Source organism: Eleutherodactylus coqui, chromosome 8, assembly GCF_035609145.1.
Source record: "Eleutherodactylus coqui strain aEleCoq1 chromosome 8, aEleCoq1.hap1, whole genome shotgun sequence".
NCBI classification, from domain to species: domain Eukaryota; kingdom Metazoa; phylum Chordata; class Amphibia; order Anura; family Eleutherodactylidae; genus Eleutherodactylus; species Eleutherodactylus coqui.
The window spans coordinates 44,417,409-44,439,148 of NC_089844.1; the positions used below are offsets into that span (position 1 = coordinate 44,417,409).

Sequence of the window (21,740 nt, forward strand, 5' to 3'; positions counted from 1 at the left end):
TTAGGACCCATTAGCTTTTCCTATTTATGACATAATCAATGCTCCTGCCAAATTTCAAGTTTCAATGACACCGGGAAGTGAGAGAATTAGATTCCGTACGTAAAATTTGGACGCTAATTTTTTTGCGCATAGAATTGAATAATCGAGTTGGGACCCATTAGCTTTTCCTATTTATGACATAATCAATGCTCGTGCCAAATTTCAAGTTTCTATGACACCGGGAAGTGAGAGAATTAGATTCCGTACGTAAAATTTGGACGCTAATTATTTTGCGCTTAGAATTGAATAACGGAGTTGGGACCCATTAGCTTTTCCTATTGATGACATAATTAATGCTCGTGCCAAATTTTACGTTTCTATGTGAGAAAATTACATTCCGTACGTTAAATTTCGACGCCAATTCTTTTGCACTAGAATTGAATAATTGAGTTGGGACCCAATTACTTTTCCTATTTTGGAGATAATCTATGCTTGCGCCAAAATTCATGTTTCTACTACATCGGGAAGTTGGAGAACTTTTGGCGAGTCAGTCAGTGAGTGAGTCAGTGAGGGCTTTCATCTTTGTATATATAGATTGTACCCACTCACATTAGTAAACCATACTTTTTGTTAGTCAGTTAGCTTGTCTAACGTTTCTGAATGACCGCATATTGCTTGTCTAAAACAGTAGCTTCTATGGCAACTTAATCTCAAAGCTTTTTTGTTATATTTTTGTAAGCCCAGTGTCCACATCATACCCCGATTCCTGTGTCACCTGCCCCTACCGCAATATTACATATGTGGTAAGTTAACATTTGAGAGACATAAGAAGGTGGCGTTTGCAATACAGAAGGCCTACAAGCATTGCTTTGGAAGTCAAATCGGAGATCAGGACAAGTCTTGGGCCCCGCACTTCTGCTCTACCACTTGCAACGTACATCAATGTCATTCGGGTCATCTATGATATGAAGGGAACAAATGGACCATGTGACAGACTCTTACTTCTGTCTAAAAACATAAAGAGCTTCACAAACAAAATTCTAGAAGTCACTTTGTGTATCTGCAGGGAGGTCGGGACCAAACTCTGAAACTACTCCTGCTGCCTTACAATCCCCCAGTGAAGAACTCAAAGATGATGATGAAACAACGCAGGAAGAGAACGAATGTCCATCAAGCAGTGAAAGAAATGATCCTACATTTAAACCTACAGGGCATTGAACTCCACACTTCACAGCACAGCAGATTTAAATGACTTAGTCCATAATTTAGGCCGAAGTAAAAGGAAGGCAGAACTTCTGGGCTCCAAGGTGCAAGAATGGAAGCGTCCCCAACCTGGAACAAGTGTAACAATGTATAGGCAAAGAGAACCAAATCTTCAGCATTTCTTCACTCATGGTAAGATCCAAAGTTTTTGTGAGTGGTTTGATGTCAGCTCTGGATCGCTCTTATGGTGTCCAGGAATGGAGGCTTGTCATGGACAGCTCAAATACCCTTATTAAGGTAACGTCAGTGTGCCGTGTTCTGTTCCAGTCGGCTGTGCCGGTCTTGCAATGCAGTCCTATGAAATGCTGCAGCATATGCTTCACTCAATTAAATACTCTGAACATAAGTGGATCAGATCTGTGGAGACTGGAAGGTCATTACTGTCATATTGGGAATGCAGGCAGGGTTCACAAAGTGTTCCTGTTTTCTGTGTGAGTGGGATAGCCGTGATAGCCGTGATCTTACTACCTAAGGAAGCACTGGCCAGCTGGAATTTGGAGAATTGGGGTAAAAATGTTCAACAGGAATGTCTTATGTCCTCTGAAGACATCTTGTGCCTCCACTACACATTAAATGAAGTTTATGAAGCAGTTCATGAAGGCAATGGATAATAATGTCAAAGGATTTGCCTATCTCAAGACCTAATTTACCCCATCTTTTCAGAAGCAAGGATAAAAGCGGGTGTTTTCATGGGTCCACAGATCAGAGAACTGTAACGTGACAATAGACTCAATGAATGCTTAACAAGCAAAGACAGAGCTGTCTGGATGGTATTCAAGAATGCAACAGACACATATCTAGGGAAGATCAAACGACTTCAAACAGATTGCGACCGACCATTGTATGTTCAAATCATACAAAAATGTAGACTGCAACCTGTCCCTCCAATACATTTCATGCACTCGCACCTTGACTACTTCCCAGAGAGATGCACTGACTTATCAGATTTCACCAGGACATACGTGCAATTGAAAAATGGTATGAAGGAATGTGGACGCCTGCGGAGGATTACTGCTGGGATATTCCAAGGGAGAACACTGGCATACGTAAAAGAAATAAGTGACTTATCCAAACATTACATCTAACTTGCCATATCTTCATGCTGCTTATGGAAGTTCCTTGTTGTTACACATCTGCCACCTGGCAATCCTATGTCCTGCTTATATCTGCAGGTTATTCTACTCAGGATTGACTGTTTATAAATACATGTATAAAACATATGTAATTGGAAATATATCTACACCAGAGATGAGCGAGTATACTCGCTAAGGGCAGTTGCCCTTAGCGAGTACCTGCCCGCTTGAGACAAAAGGTTCGGTTGCCGGCGGCGGGCAGGGAGCTGCGGGGGAAAGCGGGGAGGAACGGAGGGGAGATCTCTCTTTCCCTCTCCCCCCCCCCCCCCCGCTCCCCCATGCTGACTGCCGCTACTCACTGCTCCCCCACGCCGGCACCCAAACCTTTTCTCTCGAGCGGGCAGGTACTCGCTAAGGGCAATGCTCGTTCGAGCAACTGCCCTTAGCGAGTGTGCTCGCTCATCTCTAATCTACACTTCTTTAGACCTCCTGCACATAGGCGGATTTGCATTGCGAAAGCTGGAGTGGGATTATGCCTCCGGACTCCACAGCAAACCCAGCTTATAGCATGCTATGAGAATACGCGATTTCCTGCCCATGAGCGAAAACGATTATAATTTTCCGCTGGCGGGGAAGAAATCACAGCATGCTGAGATTTTGTGCGGGATATGCACGGCTAGCTTTCATTGACTTCAATTGAAGCCATCCATCCTGTGGTCTTTCTGCAATGATCATTGCAGAATAACCGCGGGAGCCATGTCATTGCAATAGCGACGGCACAGCATTCCTCTATACTGCGCATGTGTGACGGCACATCAGCAGCAGAGAAGAAGACGCCAGGACAGGTAATGCTGGGGCCACCAGCCAGGCACTGCGTCAAACTCTACTGCGGGAATCCCACATGCGGGGTCCGACCCGCTCGTGTGAAGGCGGCCTTACGCTACTGCTAAGGCTATTTTCTGTTAGCCTGTTCCTGACAGTCAAAATCTGAGCACAAATTTGGAATCGGCATCCAAAACTCTTTAAGAAGCACAAAACGTTTGGCCAGAAAAAAAGAATTTTAAAAATGTTGTAATACGGTTTTATCGTTGATCTTCCATGCAAACCTGATAATCACCATTGGTCTGCCGCTGCACTGCTCAGCTTAAACAGGCCGTCATTCATCTATGAGTAAGACCTGTTTAATGTGAATGGAGGCGCAGGGTGGGGTAGAGAAGAGATCTCCGGGGGCTCTGCCTCCATTCACTGAGCGATGATAGTTCTGGTGTGAGCTTGGGCTTCAGCGCCCAACAGTCATTCCATGTAAAAGGGCCTTAAGACACCAAAATTCATGTGATATTTATTTGCTTTATTATAAATGTCTGCAATCAGCAAGAATTCTCTGTGAAGATGACTGATTGATTTAACCCCTTAGAGACCACCACTAATGCTTTTTACTGACCTCACTAATGGCTTTTAAACCTACACATACAACTTTTTAAGACGGTGGCTTGGCTGACTACTGACGGCCAGGCTCCTGCTCTAACCGCCAGGAATAAAGAAACCTCAAATCCTGGTAGTTTAACCCCTTAGATACCACAAACAATAGCAAGTGCAGCATGTAAGCAGATGCGATTAAATTGTTCGTCGTTCAGATTGCGCAAGCATTTACACTGAACGATTATCCTTCAGATTCCCGCGGATCAGCAAGAATCTGAATGATAATTGTTCAGCGTGAAAGGGCCCTAAGAGTACTTTGTACGCAGGACGTTCTGTCAGATGCCCAACAGTCGTTCTAGCGATAATCCTTCCTGTGCTTTTACATAGGAACGATCATCACTCAGTGAATGGAGGCAGGGAATCGTCCGCACCTGCCTCCATTCACAGTAAACAGGTAGTCTTTCATAAATGAAGGACTACCTGTTCACACGGACCGATCCGCCGTTCAGTTTAATGCATGTAGAAACTGAATGACCAATGAGAAGCGAATGAATTCCAATTGGTTGTTCAGTCGGGGCGTGCCTTTACACTGAACGATAATCATTCAAATTCTTGCTGGATGAAGAAATCTGAATGATTTATTGGCCCGTGTGAAAAGGTCCTTAGTCACATGCGGTACAGAAGTGACCGCCAGACCGACCATGAATATTTAAGCCTGTGCACGCTGCGATAGGATTGCATTGGTTTAGGCAATCCTATGCAACCCAACGTGACCAGAACGCAGGTGTGAGAGCAGCCCGATAGTAGTAATAATATTATGATTGAGTATAACGCAGAATCCCCTTTGGTTTCATCTTTTAATCTTTTTTCAAATTCTTGAAGCAAAGACTCACCCAGAAGCTTCCCCAGCATCAGAGACTTGATCGCTTTGAAATAGACGTCTGCTGAGAAGTTCTGCTTCTGTTTAACCGTCTTGTCAATCTAAAACCCAAAACAATTTCTTAGAATTAAACAGGAACCAACAACTCTAAACAGGTCAGAAAGTGCAGACATAAAAACAGCCTAGTCCTGCGTGTTGCCATGGTTACAGACTACAAACAAACCCAGTGTAGTCTCCCAGCTTCACTCTCTCCATCTTTCTATTCGTTAATATAGGTCTGGAAGACTTAATGGAGACACAGAATGAAGTACAATGCCAGGATCAGATAACAGGGGACTTGTCTGTTACCACATGTCTACATGGAGCGTCCGGGCGACTCCGCCAAGGTGAAAGTGAAAGTGTTTTGCGCTATAACCTGTTGGAAAGTGTACGGCCCCTTCTTACTCCATTAGGAAGCAATCCTGGGGATTTTGTACCTGGATGTTAGAGATATGGCTTCTGCTGCAGCCAGAACAGGACGTTTTCCTCCCACAATTATCACAATGAAGTCAAAAGTGAGCGGCGACTAAAAGACAGATGGATCGGCCATGCAGGTGGTGACGATAGTGAACTTTTTCTTCGGCCTCCCTGTTTCTCGACCTTAAGTATTGTGATATTTCCTCTGGGGGGTATTAGGGTCTACATGCCCCCCTCACCACCCACCATGATCTGGTGAAGCCACTGCATTAGTCAGCCGTGACTACAGTCTCCATCTGTCTCTAGTGATAAAGGGGGTCACACTGATCACCTCCGATGGGGAGAACATTTTTGATGTTGGGCAACAAAACTTTTTGAGCTTCTCTTTTCATGGATATCAAATGTTTGTATCAGAGTGTAAGTAAATGTGAGTTCTGAGGGGTTTTACATCATTTGTAATAACCCTGCTTAATTTTGTTGCTTGTTGCAATGACTGAAAAGTGCAGACAGAAGTATAAAGTCCTTCTTATGAGGTGTACAGTATGAAATATTCTGTAGCGCTTTCAGGTAATCTATTTATTACACCCCAGCAAGCTATGTGCATTTTACCAACCTTGGAAGGATAAATCAACCTTGAGCCGGCTACCTGAACCACGTGGGGATTGAACCCCCAACCTTCAGGTCGTGATTAAAGGAGATGTCCCGCGCCGAAACGGTTTTTTTTTTTTTAAACCCCCCCCCCCGTTCGGCGCGAGACAACCCCGATGCAGGGGTTAAAAAAACCACCCGCACAGCGCTTACCTGAATCCCGGCGGTCCGGCGTCTTCATACTCACCTTCTGAAGATGGCCGCCGGGATCCTCTGCCTCCGTGGACCGCAGCTCTTCTGTGCGGTCCACTGCCGATTCCAGCCTCCTGATTGGCTGGAATCGGCACGTGACGGGGCGGAGCTACACGGAGCCGCTCTCTGGCACGAGCGGCTCCATAGAAGACTGCTGAAGACCCGGACTGCGCAAGCGCGGCTAATTTGGCCATCGGAGGCCAAAAATTAGTCGGCTCCATGGGAACGAGGACGCTAGCAACGGAGCAGGTAAGTAAAAAACTTTTTATAACTTCTGTATGGCTCATAATTAATGCACAATGTATATTACAAAGTGCATTATTATGGCCATACAGAAGTGTATAGACCCACTTGCTGCCTCGGGACATCTCCTTTAAGAGCTTAGGACTGCATTTCCGCTGCCTTAACATTCTGTGCCACACGAGAGTCATGGGATTAATGGGGTGGTTATTTAAAGTGTAGGTATCGGCACTCAATAAACTCTCAACATAAAATCAGAAGAGTTTGAAGGGCAGCACCAGAGATCTCTGGGACTTGTAAACAGCTAATTTACCTGTATGGTTAATTCCCGTCCTTCTCTGCTGATCTTCACGTAGTGAAGTCTCCGATTGTCCAATCTCTCAGAGTCTACGGTGAAAACATAAGATTCTTCCTTGCCGAGTTTATATCTGATTTGTAGACTTCCTGGAAAATAGAAGAAGAAACAATGAGAAACCTTAGAATGGAAAAATAGATGTGTCCATGACCTCTGAACCATCATTACATCATAACCCGGTCACATGCAGCCCTGTCCACTCTTACATCATCACATGATAGGTCACTGCCCCGCACAAGATCAACACAACGCTCTACTGTGTATTTATCTGTAACATATGCTACTGGTCAAAAGTTTAAGAACCCCTTGAATTTCCAGGTTTTACTAATTTTTACACAGTCTCAAATGCACAGTTGTCCAAAGGTATGGAGACAACCTAATAAATGGAGAATGGTGGTTGGGAACACCATGCTGTGTGTGGCATGTTGCTGTGAAAATTTGACAGGGCCGGTGTCCAACATAGTGGCCATTTTGAAAGCCGCCATCTTGGAGCCAAGTCAATATTTTCAAATGGCACACACAAGAGGACATTCCCGACCAACATTTTCCATTTGGGCCTTCTTAACTTTGGACCACCATGTCCTTTGAGATGAAAGCATGGAACAAATAAACAAGTTAAGATGAGTAAGAATAATGGATTAACTTTGTTTCACCAAATTGAATCTAGATTTTCGACTCTTCAAAGTTGCTCCTTCTAACGGATATAACAGCTTTACACAATCAAGGCAGTCATTCTATAGTTGCATTCAGAAACCTCTTCCCAAAATTGTTGCAGAAGTTCCCACAAATGTGCTGCACTTATAAGTTGCTTTGCTTTCACCCTTCTGTCCAGTTCATCCCAAACAAGCTCAATGGGGTTTACGTCTGGAGACTGTGCAGGTCATATAATTCTTCGAGCCTACCAGCTTCTTCTTAAGTAGTTCTGACATAACCTAGAAGTATATTTTGCATTATTGTCTTGCTGTAATATGAACCCCTGACCAACTAGGTGCACACCAGAGGGTATTGCATGACGTATCAAAATGCTGTGGTAGCTCTTTTTGTCCAGTGTGTCAGTTAATGTGTGCAGGTTGCCAACTCTGGTTTCAGCAAAAGAGCCCTGGGCCATAACACTTCCTCCTCCATGTTTGACAGTTGGTGTCACCCACTCCGGAACCATCTTTTCACCTACTCAATGGCGTACAAAAACCCAGCGTGATGAACCAGAGATGTCACATTTAGATTAAGAAGACCTTCTCCACTCTTCAGTACTCCACTGGAGGTTTATTATGTAATCTTAGCAGGGGCTTGCTTGCTGATATCCACCTGTCAGACCTGCAGATAGAAGGCTTCTCTTCCCAGTTGAAGTGGAAATGCGTTTATTTGTTACTGCATTAAGCTGTACTTGTAGATCTTGTGCTGTGAGGCGCCGATCACGCAAACTGTTGACTCTCAAACTTGTCATCTGACTTTTAGTGGTCTTTAGTCTACCAGACCTCTTCCTGTCGGAGTTTACTCCAGTTTCGGAGTGCCTTTTCATGGTATAGGAAACTGCACTGATTGCCACCTTGGCTTCCTTGGCAATTTGTAGGACTGACCTACACTTCTAAGGGTTAGTCTTCTTTGGTTAATTGCCTTTTTCTTGCCATTATGATAGCAATGTGCTCCGTCCTGAAGGGCAGAACTGCCCAGATCCTACCCTATAGAGGGTGTGATACAGCCTGCTACAACACTGGTTATATAGAATTCGAGGGTTTGAAAGGAATTATACAAATTGGGACACCTGTAGGAATAGTTTGCATCCAATTTAAAACCATATACATTGCTTTCTCTGCTTATTGTGTTCCTTAAAAAAAAAGCCCATAAATTCAAACTATTATTGTGTTTCAGGTTAAAATTTCATAATATTTTATGCTTTTAACTTACTTATGAACCTTTGAACCATTTCACATTATTTGTTGTACTTGAACTGCGCTAGTGTCAAAAATTAGTGGAAAAAATTGAGGTGCTCAAAAGATTTGATTGGTATATTACAGAACGTTATTCAGGATCAGTACATGATAAGTAATGTATGTATACAGTGACTCCACCAGCAGAATAGTGAGTGCAGCTCTGGAGTATAATACAGGATGTAACTCAGGATCAGTACAGGATAAGTAATGTATGTACACAGTGACTCCACCAGCAGAATAGTGAGTGCAGCTCTGGAGTATAATACAGGATGTAACTCAGGATCAGTACAGGATAAGTAATGTATGTACACAGTGACTCCACCAGCAGAATAGTGAGTGCAGCTCTGGAGTATAATACAGGATGTAACTCAGGATCAGTACAGGATAAGTAATGTATGTACACAGTGACTACACCAGCAGAATAGTTTACACTGTTTAACATTTAATATTGATATAAAGTCATATCATGTCTTCTTTACACATTTTTGTCCGTATTTACATGCGCTTCATCGTTTCCAGAGCTATTCCTGGTGATCGGCTCTCCCCGGAGACCTTTTCTCCTTTCAATGAGGATTTAATATGTGAAGTAGTAGAACTAATGTCACCTTCCGATTTTGGTTAAAATATTACATAGAATTTATCATTTTTATTTATTAATGGCAGGAAATTTGCTTTTCAGGTAAAGCGTCTTCAGAGAGAGGAATTAAAACCGGCAAAAATGTTCCATAGTCTGAGATATATTGCAAATTGAATTTTTGAGTGCGGTATACATTTACTGGAACAAATCTTGTTTTCAATTATTTTGCTCAATAATTACATGTCTGCCGGGTGATTTACGCTCTCCTGTGATTTCCATGTGTGAAGATTAATCATTTAGGTTTCGTAGTAAAGCCATAACGTAATTACCCGGTTACTGTATTGCTGCAGAATTAGCCGCCGTCCTGATTGGAGTACAATTAAATCACCGCTTGTCTCATTTGCCACTATTCCTTTTACAGGTACAAGTGAAAACCCGGAATAAAATGATGTTTTTTGTTTGTTTTTAAAGGGTTTTAGTGGTTTTTAATTAATTTAGATCTGAGCTGTTTGTATTTACTGCATACATGAGGTTTCTGCGTTGCTGGGATCTAATTATGCTTTTACTGTTCATGCGAGATTTGCTGGCTCGTAAATTCCTTCGTCTGTTTTTATATTTCTTTCAGTCTGTTTCAGATTTTTTTATTTTTTATTGTTTTTGCTCATGAGCCTCATGCACACAGGGAAGTTCTCTGCAGCTCTGTATGGCTTCTGTATCATAGGAATCAGCGAGCAACATACAAATTGTGGCTGGTACTATCATTAGATACCATGAGCCACAGAACGCGGCGCGGTGCGGAGGCATCACAGGGCGGCAGATATATTTACGAATGTGGCATTAACCTAACCTCAGAGCCAACCAGTAGGAGCCCATTGCCCATTAGTGAGTTAATACATGGGCAAGTGTTGGGCAAATGCAAGAGGTAAGTGATCTTCAAAAGCAATTTATTTCCTTAACCCTTTGCAATCCAATTTTGAATTCAGAGTTTCCTAGGGGGCTTTCTCTTTCTGCCATTTTACAATGGTGCCATCTGCTGGTTGGAGCCAGAACTGCGGTATGGGACATGCTGGAGAGGTCCCAGACAAGAGAGCGGCCAGTGATATACAGTAAGAATACCCTGCTGGACGTCTTCCGACATCGGAGCTGTACAGCCTTCAATCAGAATGTCTTTAGACGTCAGACAGTGGATTGGAAAGGGTTAAAATATGCATATGATGATCACAAGGGTTGGTAAAGCTTTAAAAAATCTGCTGTGTAATTATAGAGGGTGCGGTTGCACCCAAGGCCAGAGCCCAAAGAGGCCAAAAGGGCCTCACTACCCTATATGAAGACACCAGTACTATAAATGAAGTGGGTGTACCAGAATTGATGGTGGGAACATAACTTGAAGCTGCTGGCCCCAATGGGAAATTTGTTAAAAGGCTTCACAGCTCTGATGTGTAAAGGGGCACTAACTTTTCAGACATCTTCTGCTCATCTACTAGCTTGTGTTGCTCTCATAATTTCTGTAATATACTTGCGTTAAACATGTTGTTGCTTCACCACGCTAAATAAGATTTAAAGTCCCTGCCACTAGGGGGCTCCCTTCCAACTTCTCTGCAATCCACTCTCTGTCATTAGGTGCAGAGCTTCCTTACTAATAAGGACACAGGGATGTTTCCATAGCAGCAAGGGGAAGGGCTATTTTCACATACAGCTCCCGTGCACTTACAAGCTGCAGGCTGACAGATCTGTAGACATTGTGATAACGATCTCCGCAATCTAATTATTTGGCCAGAATGTCTCTTAATGCCTGACTCATACAGGGATAGCAGAGGTGTAGGTATTCAGTAACTGATTGAGCCACAGACAGTGCAGGGTAGCATGGGAATTGAGGGCAAAGAGGTCAGGACAGTGAACTACTGGCAGAATGTTAGGCTTGCTACTCGCCTTCTCTCTGAATAGCAGATAGCAGAACAGCTGAAAAATGGTGAAGACACTTTAAAATCAGAACTTAACAGATATGAAACATGATGCAAATAAGGATAAGGAGAACCTGGTGTATTCAAATCAAAAATTGTGTTGCATTGCCACCTGAACTGACATTAGTTTTGCCCCATGCACACCTTCTAATACACTGAATAGCTCCACTCACTCTAACATCTACATTTCTCAGTTTCCAGAAAGATCATGCGCAGTAGCAGTCTTCGAAGTGATGATCGTGCTGTGCATGCTCCAGCCAGGCTTCTGCAATCACCTCTGTCCACCCCCTACAGGCCAGATGTCAGAATAGACAGATCAGTTGCCAATTCTGTGCAACTTGTATCACATGACAGACCAACGGGAAAGTGAATAAAGACCATTACTGGATGCTTTATTTGGTCATACTGATTTGAACACACTTTATAGCGAAGGGAGCCCCAGAATAACCCTTTAACCCCCTTCCCGCTCCATGACGTAAGGGTACGTCATGGCAGGCTGGTACTTCCCGCAAAATGACGTACCCTTACGTCATGGGGATAGCGCGAGATCATGACTGACCTTGCGCTATTCCGCAGTGGGAGCTGGCTGTCAGTCACAGTCGGCGTCCCGCTGCAACAGCGGGGGGCATTGGAGATGCGCCCAACGCTGTAATCCCCTTCCCTGCCGTGATCTAAGTTAACCCCTTCCCTGGCGCGATCTGTTTAAGCGATAAAGCATGGCAGGGCAGTAGCCCTGCTATGCCTTATCACAGCGATCATAAGTGCAGTGATGTAAGTCCCTCAGAGGGACTTAAATAGTGTAAAAAAAAAAGAAAAGAAAAATGTAAAAAAAAACCTTTTTTGGGGCTTTTTCTAATATTAGCATAAAAAAAGGTAAAAAAAATTGCAACCCCACATATTTGATATTGACGCGTTAGTAATGACGCGTACAATAAGTTGAACACGCTTTTTATTTTGTATGGCAAAAAGCGTAAACAAAACACTAAAAAACGCAAATTTTTAGCATTTTGCCTCCCAAAAAAATGCAATAAAAGTGATCAAAAAAGCTGTACAGTTCCCGAAATGGTACCATTAAAGACTACAGCTCGTCTCGCAAAAAATAAGCCCTCATAGAGCTCATAGAAAAATTAAAAAGTTGCAGGACTTTGAATGCAGCGATAGAGAAAAAAAAAAGATTTCCAAAACAAAGGTGTTTTATTGCAAAAAAGTGTAAAAACCTAAAAAAAAAAAAAAAAAAAAAAAAAATTTTGGCATCGTTGTAACCGTACTGGTCCGCAGAAAAAATGTAGTGTGTCATTTATGCTGCATGATTAACGCTGTAAAAAAAAAATAAAAATCTATGGCAGAATTGATGCGTTTTCTCTCCCTGTTATCATAAAAATAATAAAAGTGGCACCGTTAAAAACTACAGCTCGCCACGCAAAAAACAAGCCCTTACACGGCCGCGTCAACGAAAAAATAAAAAAGTTATGGCTTTTGAAAAATGGAGATGAAAATCCGAAAAAATCGTGTGCGTCCTTAAAGGAGATGTCCCGCGCCGAAACGGGTTTTTTTTTTTTTAAACCCCCCCCCCGTTCGGCGCGAGACAACCCCGATGCAGGGGTTAAAAAAACCACCCGCACAGCGCTTACCTGAATCCCGGCGGTCCGGTGACTTCAATACTTACCGCTGAAGATGGCCGCCGGGATCTTCTACCTTCGTGGACCGCAGCTCTTCTGTGCGGTCCACTGCCGATTCCAGCCTCCTGATTGGCTGGAATCGGCACGTGACGGGGCGGAGCTACACGGAGCCCCTCTCTGGCACGAGCGGCTCCATAGAAGAAAGCTGAAGACCCGGACTGCGCAAGCGCGGCTAATTTGGCCATCGGAGGCCAAAAATTAGTCGGCTCCATGGAGACGAGGACGCCAGCAACGGAGCAGGTAAGTATAAAACTTTTTATAACTTCTGTATGGCTCATAATTAATGCACAATGTACATTACAAAGTGCATTATTATGGCCATACAGAAGTGTATAGACCCACTTGCTGCCTCGGGACATCTCCTTTAAGCCCAAAATAGGCCGTGTCCTTAAGGGGTTAAAGAGTTTGTCCCTTATGATCATGGGCTCAGATCATGCAGACCTTATATTATAGACCAACCAACTGTATAGGCAATCAGTTGGCATATGGTGCCTACATGAGCAATGCCTCCAAAAACAATGAATGTTTTACACGCCATCAAATGCCAGAGGAACTGTGCGCTGGTAGGATTCCCTTGTGGTCCTTGCATGCCACCATACAGTGGTCAGAATCTGATGTCACCGGGACACACCAAAATAGAGTTCTGCATGCGATTATATCCAAATGTCCAAGCGGGATTCACTTATCGCCCTACAACTTCTGAGCTTAGAATAAAGCTGCCTCCGCCCCCTCTAGCGTTATTAAATCCTAAATCATTTATAAGTTGGCACCGGGTGCCTGGTGGCTGCCATTAATGAGTTCATGGATATTTTGTGACTCTCCAGGCAGCTGCAGATGGAGTCAGGGCTTCTCCACGGACATAATCAACGCCTGCACATCACACTTTGCGTTGCAGGCAGGACGCTGCGCTGGGCCTATTTAGCTTTTGTTCCTAGTAACAATTATGGGATTTACGTGAAGTTTTCCCCAAGTCCCAAAGCTTCAGATCATCTCATTATCTCTCCAGAAAAGAATAAAACACTTCATACAGAGGGGAGAGCTTGTTTCCAGACATGGTAGAACATCACAGTCCCATTAACTCTTCATATTCCCAATCTTAATTTGTCCTAATCCTAACTACACTGGTGGAAACTGAAAGTGTTACCCCAGGACAGAGTATGAAACTTGGATGAAAGTCTCTCCATATGAAGGGTGCTGAATAATTAAATATTGGATGTAGTACGTGTGCAGATTATGGGGTCCTTTCAGGGCAGTAACTATAGAGGATGCAGGGGATGCTGTTGCACCCGGGTCCAGGAGCTTTGAGGGGCCCATAGGGCCTCTCTTCTCCATATTGGGAGCCCAGTACTATTAAAAAAGCATTATAGTTGGGGGCCCTGTTACCGATTTTGCATTGGGGCCCAGAAGCTTCAAGTTACGCCCCTGGGTCCTTCGTTATGCAAAATGCTACAATGTTGTAGTTTATAAATCGTAAAATGTGTTATGTAAAAAGGTCCTTTTGTCCACAGATTGTTGGTGACCGGGTATGCCAAATTGTAGAACTTGTTGAACTCTGTACACCAAGATGTCTGACTTTGAGAGAGGTTGGATTATTGGCATGTCCGAAATGGGGGCATCATATTGTAAAATCTCCTGAAGGACTGTCCGAAGTGCTGTGGCTCAGCCAATTAGAACTGGCACTCGATCATTCACAGCCATTCAGTGAATGACATCACTGAATGGTTGTGATTGGTTCATCAAGCACTGCTTTTGATTGGCTGAGCAACGGCTCCAATCACAACACTTGCTTGCAGGAGGCGGGGTATTCAAAGCCCCATTACCAGAAAGAGAATGCTCTGATAACACTAAGGATTACACTGCAGCCTGCCAAGACCAGCGTGAAGGACCCAGACACCACGGGCCAGGTGAGTATAAGACATGCCCAAAAATAAGACACTGTGCCACTTTGGGGGCAAAAATTAATATAAGACAGTGTCTTATTTTGGGGGAAACATGGCAGATGCAAATTTTGTTGTTCCTCAAAAATGCACTTGGGTGTCGTGGCAGCCCTGGCAGGTTTTCAGGGTACCCCATTTGGGAATTGTTGTCTTATAATGTAGCACTACTACGTCTACTGCACTATTCTATATATTTTTTTTGCCTTAAACCAATATAGATGTATCTGGCCGTAGAATGATTTGGCCTTCTGGATTCTGGGAAAATTGGGACAAATATTAATGGCTGAGTATAATTTTAAACAAGGTGACAGAAGAGGAGACTTTCCTTATATTTAGAGGGATATTTTTTTTATTTTGGGGGGGAAGTGCCCTTTAAGCGATTGAAAAATGGCTTGATACAATGTATCAGAAATAAACTATTTCTGCAGTGACTTATTAAACCTTTCTAATTACAATTTAGGGAAGTTAAAGTTACAGCACTGGATATTAATACATGGCACTGAAGTCGGTTGCAGCGCAGATTGTACAGGACTTGGATCTCAAGCTGTTGACTAAAATCTTGTCTTTTTTCATAAGGGACCAAATCTATTTTCTGCGTGGAATTTCATACCTTGGGCAAAATAATCAAATGATGTCGTCTCAGGCAGAAAAGTAATATCTATTGAGTAGCAATATAAGGATCCAAACAAAGTAATAATAGAACCGTCACAATTGGACTCTGGGGTGCAGATACTTCTCCCATTACTCAAACATCTGACTGCTGTCTGACTCCGGGGGAGGCGGAAGTTTAAAGCCACCAGAAGCTAATTAATGTTTATTTTCTGCAGCGTGAAGTGGTTTCTTAGATCAGCGCCAGTCGCAGTTATAGGAAAGAAAAGACAAAATCATTCCTGATACTTGATGGATTTACAGACGGGAGCAGAAAAAAATTACATCATGCAGAGAACACAACGGCATGTAGTCTGACGAGCATATATAGCAAAGCCCGACCAGTATACCGCACAACATATATAGCAAAGCCCGACCAGTATACCGCACAACATATATAGCAAAGCCCGACCAGTATACCGCACAACATATATAGCAAAGCCCGACCAGTATACCGCACAACATATATAGCAAAGCCCGACCAGTATACTGCACAACATATATAGCAAAGCCCAGCCTGTATACCGCACAACACATACAGCAAAGCCCGACCAGTATACCGCACAACATATATAGCAAAGCCCAGCCTGTATACCGCACAACACATACAGCAAAGCCCGACCAGTATACCGCACAACATATATAGCAAAGCCCAGCCTGTATACCGCACAACACATACAGCAAAGCCAGACCAGTATACCGCACAACATATATAGCAAAGCCCAGCCTGTATACCGCACAACACATACAGCAAAGCCAGACCGGTATACCGCACAACATATATAGCAAAGCCCGACTGGTATACCGCACAACATATATAGCAAAGCCCGACCGGTATACCGCACAACATATATAGCAAAGCCCGACCAGTATACCGCACAACATATATAGCAAAGCCCGACCAGTATACCGCACAACATATATAGCAAAGCCCGGCCGGTATACCGCACAACATATATAGCAAAGCCCGACCGGTATACCGCACAACATATATAGCAAAGCCCGACCAGTATACCGCACAACATATATAGCAAAGCCCGACCGGTATACCGCACAACATATATAGCAAAGCCCGACCGGTATACCGCACAACATATATAGCAAAGCCCGACCGGTATACCGCACAACATATATGGCAAAGCCCGGCCGGTATACCGCACAACATATATAGCAAAGCCCGACCGGTACACCGCACAACATATATAGCAAAGCCCGACCAGTATACTGCACAACATATATAGCAAAGCCCGACCAGTATACCGCACAACATATATAGCGAAGCCCGACTGGTATACCGCACAACATATATAGCAAAGCCCGACCAGTATATCGCACAACATATATAGCAAAGCCCGACCAGTATACCGCACAACATATATAGCAAAGCCCGACCAGTATACCGCACAACATATATAGCAAAGCCCGACCGGTATACGGCACAACATATATAGCAAAGCCCGACCGGTATACCACACAACATATATAGCAAAGCCCGGCCGGTATACCGCACAACATATATAGCAAAGCCCGACCGGTATACCGCACAACATATATAGCAAAGCCCGGCCGGTATACCGCACAACATATATAGCAAAGCCCGACCGGTACACCGCACAACATATATAGCAAAGCCCGACCGGTATACCGCACAACATATATGGCAAAGCCCGACCGGTATACCGCACAACATATATAGCAAAGCCGGGTCGGTATACCGCACAACTTACATAGCAAAGCCCGGCCAGTATACCGCACAACATATATAGCAAAGCCCAGCCAGTATACCGCATAACATACATTGCAAATCCTTGCCAGTATACCGCATAACATACACAGCAAAGCCCGGCCAGTATACCGCACAACATATATAGCAAAGCTCGGCCAGTATACCGCACAACATATATAGCAAAGCCCGACCGGTATACCGCACAACATATATAGCAAAGCCCGGCCGGTATACCACACAACATATATAGCAAAGCCCGGCCGGTATACCGCATAACATATATAGCAAAGCCCGACCAGTATACCGCATAACATACATAGCAAAAGCCCAGCCAGTATACTGCACAACATACATAGCAAAGCCCAGCCAGTATACCGCACAACATACATAGTAATGCCCAGCCAGTATACCGCACAACATATATAGCAAAGCCCGGGCAGTATACCACATAACATGCATAGCAAAAGCCCAGCCAGTATACCGCATAACAATTCAAAAGAATAAGGTGGAGGTTTATATAAATTCTGTATGTGTATTGTATAGTTTTTATGCACTTGAGAAAGACCCTTGCCGGGTTGAAACGTTGTGCGCTACTGGATTTTCTTAATGCAATAAAGAGGCATCCATTGATGCATTTTTAAATAACAAGTAACCATCTCTGGCGCTGCTCGCTACTTTATTCTTTTGAATTGATGATTTTTGAGGACTCAAGGGAGTCGAGTCCTCCTGTGTGAGCTTTTTGCGCATTTTCTTCTTTGCCATCTCCCACCTTGGTGGTTGGATCAAGCGGAGTGCTGCCGCGACTTTGACGATTAGTATACCGCATAACATACACAGCAAAGCCCGGCCAGTATACCGCACAACATATATAGCAAAGCCCAGCCAGTATACCGCATAACGCATATAGCAAAGCCCAGGCCAGTATACCGCATAACATACATAGCAAAGCCTGGCCAATATACCGCATAACATACATAGCAAAGCCCGTCCAGTATACCGCACAACATATATAGCAAAGCCCAGCCAGTATACCGCATAACGCATATAGCAAAGCCCAGGCCAGTATACCGCATAACATACATAGCAAAGCCTTGCCAATATACCGCATAACATACATAGCAAAGCCCGGCCAGTATACCGCACAACATACATAGCAAAGCCCGGCCAGTATACCGCATAACATACATAGCAAAGCCCAGCCAGTATACCGCATAACACACATAGCAAAGCCTGGCCAATATACCGCATAACATACATAGCAAAGCCCGGCCAGTATACCGCACAACATACATAGCAATGCCCGGCCAGTATACCGCATAACATACATAGCAAAGCCCAGCCAGTATACCGCATAACACACATAGCAAAGCCCGGCCAGTATTCCGCACAACATACATAGGAAAGCCCGGCCAGTATACCGCACAACATACATAGGAAAGCCCGGCCAGTATACCGCACAATATACATAGCAAAGCCCGGCCAGTATACCGTACAACATATAGTGCCGAACGTGGCTAGTATGCAAAGTATAAAGTGACCGATACACAATGACTAGTGTGACCAGTGCACAAACCATAGCGCCTCATATACAAAGCCCAGCATGGCCAGTGCACCAAGTACAGCGTAGCTAGTCTACAGAGCAAATAGTGGCCAGTGCACAAAATATAGCACCAGGGCCGGTGCTAGCAACTGGCAAACCCAGGCAGATGCCGGTCCCACTGCATCTGGGGAGCCCACAGTGCACAGGGACCCAGGAGGGGAAGGGGCTCGGGTGCTGGGCCAGCACATCAGTTGGGTCCCCTGATCTTAATTTTAAAGTCTGATTAATAAATTCAAACAAGCCATACTGTCCCCCGCTGTCGCTCCCTGGCAGCTGTAGTCGTGCCGCTGTCCCTACTGCCTGACTTCTGGGTTATGTGATCACATGACACACAAACATGATCACTGCAGACATTCCCCAGCCACACTGACAGCGGGCAATGTCCTCCGCCATCACATGCGTGTCATATTATCACATAACCCAGAAGTCAGACAGCAATCACAGCGGCACGACTACAGCTGTCAGGGAGCGACAAAGGAGGTATGTACTTTTTAACATTTTTTCGCATATTTAAAAAGTGGCATCGCTATTTTAAGTGGGCAAACGGTGGCATATGTATGTGCAAAGGGGGGCAAGACGCGGTATATATATATATATAAAAGGGGGCAAGAGCTTGTATATATATATGTAAAATGGGGCAAGAGGCGTAATATATGTTAAACTGGGCAAGAGGTGGCATATACATAACTCTTGCCCCTTTTAATGTAAGAAGGAGGCAAGATATGGAAAATATATGTAAAAGGAGGGCAAGAGGTAACATATCTAAAGGGGGCAGAATTGACGTTATATCTAAAAGGGGCAAAGGTGACATTATACCTAAAGGGGCAAAAGGTGGCATTCTATCAAAAAGGTTCAAAAAGCAGCAAATGAAGGTATTATTACTGAGTGGGGAAAAGGGGGTATTATTATTAATTGGGGCATAACAGGCATTAATAGAAAAAGGTGCCAACTGAGAATTAATCACCCGCCTGCCCACATAAAGCTGGTGCAGGCTCTGCGTAGCATGGCTAGTATATAAAGTATAGTGTAACTAGTATACAAAGAGTGGTAGTACACAAAGTATAGAGTGGCCAAGGCACAAAGCACAGCATGGCCAGTACACAAAGTATAGTCTAGCTAGTATACAAAGCAAATAGTGGAAAGTATATAAAGCATATCCTGAGCAGTACACGGAGCAGAGCATGGCTAATAGACAAGTAAAGGGGCATTTATACACACAGATGATCGCTCAAAATTCGTCAGAAACTGACAGCCCTGAGTGATCATTTTGCATTAGCTACTAATGGGCTAATCAGCCCTTTAGTACTTAATTTGCATGTATTTAGAGAACAGCGGGTGTCTGTTCTCGAAATACATCACTCTTGTTCTCCAGGGGGACAGCGGCTGTTAAAGAATGTTATCAGCGCTGCCCGCTGAGAACTGAGCCTGTGGTCCATCTTATCTCATCATCCTGGGACGAGGATTTCATGCGGACCTGAAGTCAGCGATGGACGAAAAGTACACGATGGGTGCACATTTACACACGATTGTCACTCAAACGATGGCTTTTGAGTGAATTTTGAGCAATAATTGTTGTGTGTAAAAGGGCCTTAAAGGGGTTGTCCCGCGCCGAAACGGGTTTTTTTTTTTTTCAATAGCCTCCCCGTTTGGCGCGAGACAAACCCGATGCAGGGGTTAAAAAAAAAAAACGGATAGTACTTACCCGAATCCCCGCGCTCCGGTGACTTCTTACTTATCTTGCGAAGATGGCCGCCGGGATCTTCACCCTCGGTGGACCGCAGGTCTTCTGTGCGGTCCATTGCCGATTCCAGCCTCCTGATTGGCTGGAATCGGCACACGTGACGGGGCGGAGCTACGAGGAGCAGCTCTCTTGCACGAGCAGCCCCATTCAGAAGGGAGAAGACCGGACTGCGCAAGCGCGTCTAATCGGGCGATTAGACGCTGAAAATTAGACGGCACCATGGAGACGAGGACGCTAGCAACGGAACAGGTAAGTGAATAACTTCTGTTTGGCTCATATTTAATGCACGATGTATATTACAAAGTGCATTAATATGGCCATACAGAAGTGTATACCCCAACTTTGTTTCGCGGGACAACCCCTTTAAGACAAGTACACAAAGCAAAATGTTATTGATGGTTGAACTTTTGAAAAGTTCAGTTTGGCAGGTTCACTGAATTTTCTGGTGGACTGAACCGGACGTTCATAAAAGCCCCTTAAACAAGAACCGTCTAATAGCCCTGAAATACAGTGCATGTTGCCCCCTTATTCACCGCAGGAGGTTTCCCCACTAGGAACACCAGCAATTGTTCCAATCTCACCAAGCACAACAGCTGCATGGACTTTGAAAGACTCCAGATGTTGTCCCTGGTCAGATTTGAACCTCCAGTGCTGCAAGAAGGGCAGAGCTTATCACCAAGTCACCATGCTTGTTCTTTATTCTTCCTTCTACGGAGTGGCAGAAGAAGAACAAGGAACTTAAAGAGAACAAACACACTTAATGCAGATGTTGTCCTTGGTCAGATTTGAACCTTGGACCCCCAGTGCTGCAAGGCAACAGAGCAACCACTGACCAAATTCATTGAAGAGGCACCGCCATGGGTTCGGCTTGCTGATGTCTAGCTGCTAGTACAGAAAGCATAGCCTACCCAGTACACAATGCATAGCATGGCCAGTACACGAAGCATAATGAGACTAGCAGAGGCGTAACTTGAAGCTCCTGGGCCCCAATGCAATACCTGGAATGGGGCCCCCAACTATAATGCTTTATTCATAGTACTGGGCTACCTATATGGAGAAGAGAGGCCTTATAGGCCCCTTAAGGCTCCTGGGCCCGGGTACAACCGCATCCCCTATAGTTATGCCCCTAGTGACTACTATATGAAGCCCAGCGTGCTAAAGTCTACAAAGTCTTGCCAGTATGAAAAGTATAGAATGACTCGTATACAAGGTATAGCCTGTGGGGCATACATACAGGGTTGCAGGGATTGCAGTGACACCCGGGCCCTGAGGTCAAATGGGGCCAAAAGGTCCTTCTGCACTATATGAGAACAGTGCTGTAAATGATGTGTGATAGTTGGGCCTGGTACTGTTTTTGAATTGGGGCCAACTGTATAGCTTGGCTAATATATATAACTCGACCTAGCTGGTATACAAGGCATATTACGGCTAGAAT

General features: G+C 44.3%; 1 protein-coding gene across 1 annotated transcript in view; it reads right to left on the reverse strand.

Moving 5' to 3' along the window:
• CNTNAP5 (contactin associated protein family member 5) overlaps positions 1-21,740 on the reverse strand; it is a 350,918-nt gene that overhangs the window by 22,569 nt on the left and 306,609 nt on the right. The window contains exons 20-21 of the mRNA XM_066577791.1: positions 6,464-6,594; positions 4,628-4,715 (exon numbers count right to left, since the gene is read on the reverse strand). Coding sequence (XP_066433888.1) covers positions 4,628-4,715; positions 6,464-6,594 — 219 coding nt within the window. The remainder of the gene's footprint in view (positions 1-4,627; positions 4,716-6,463; positions 6,595-21,740) is intronic.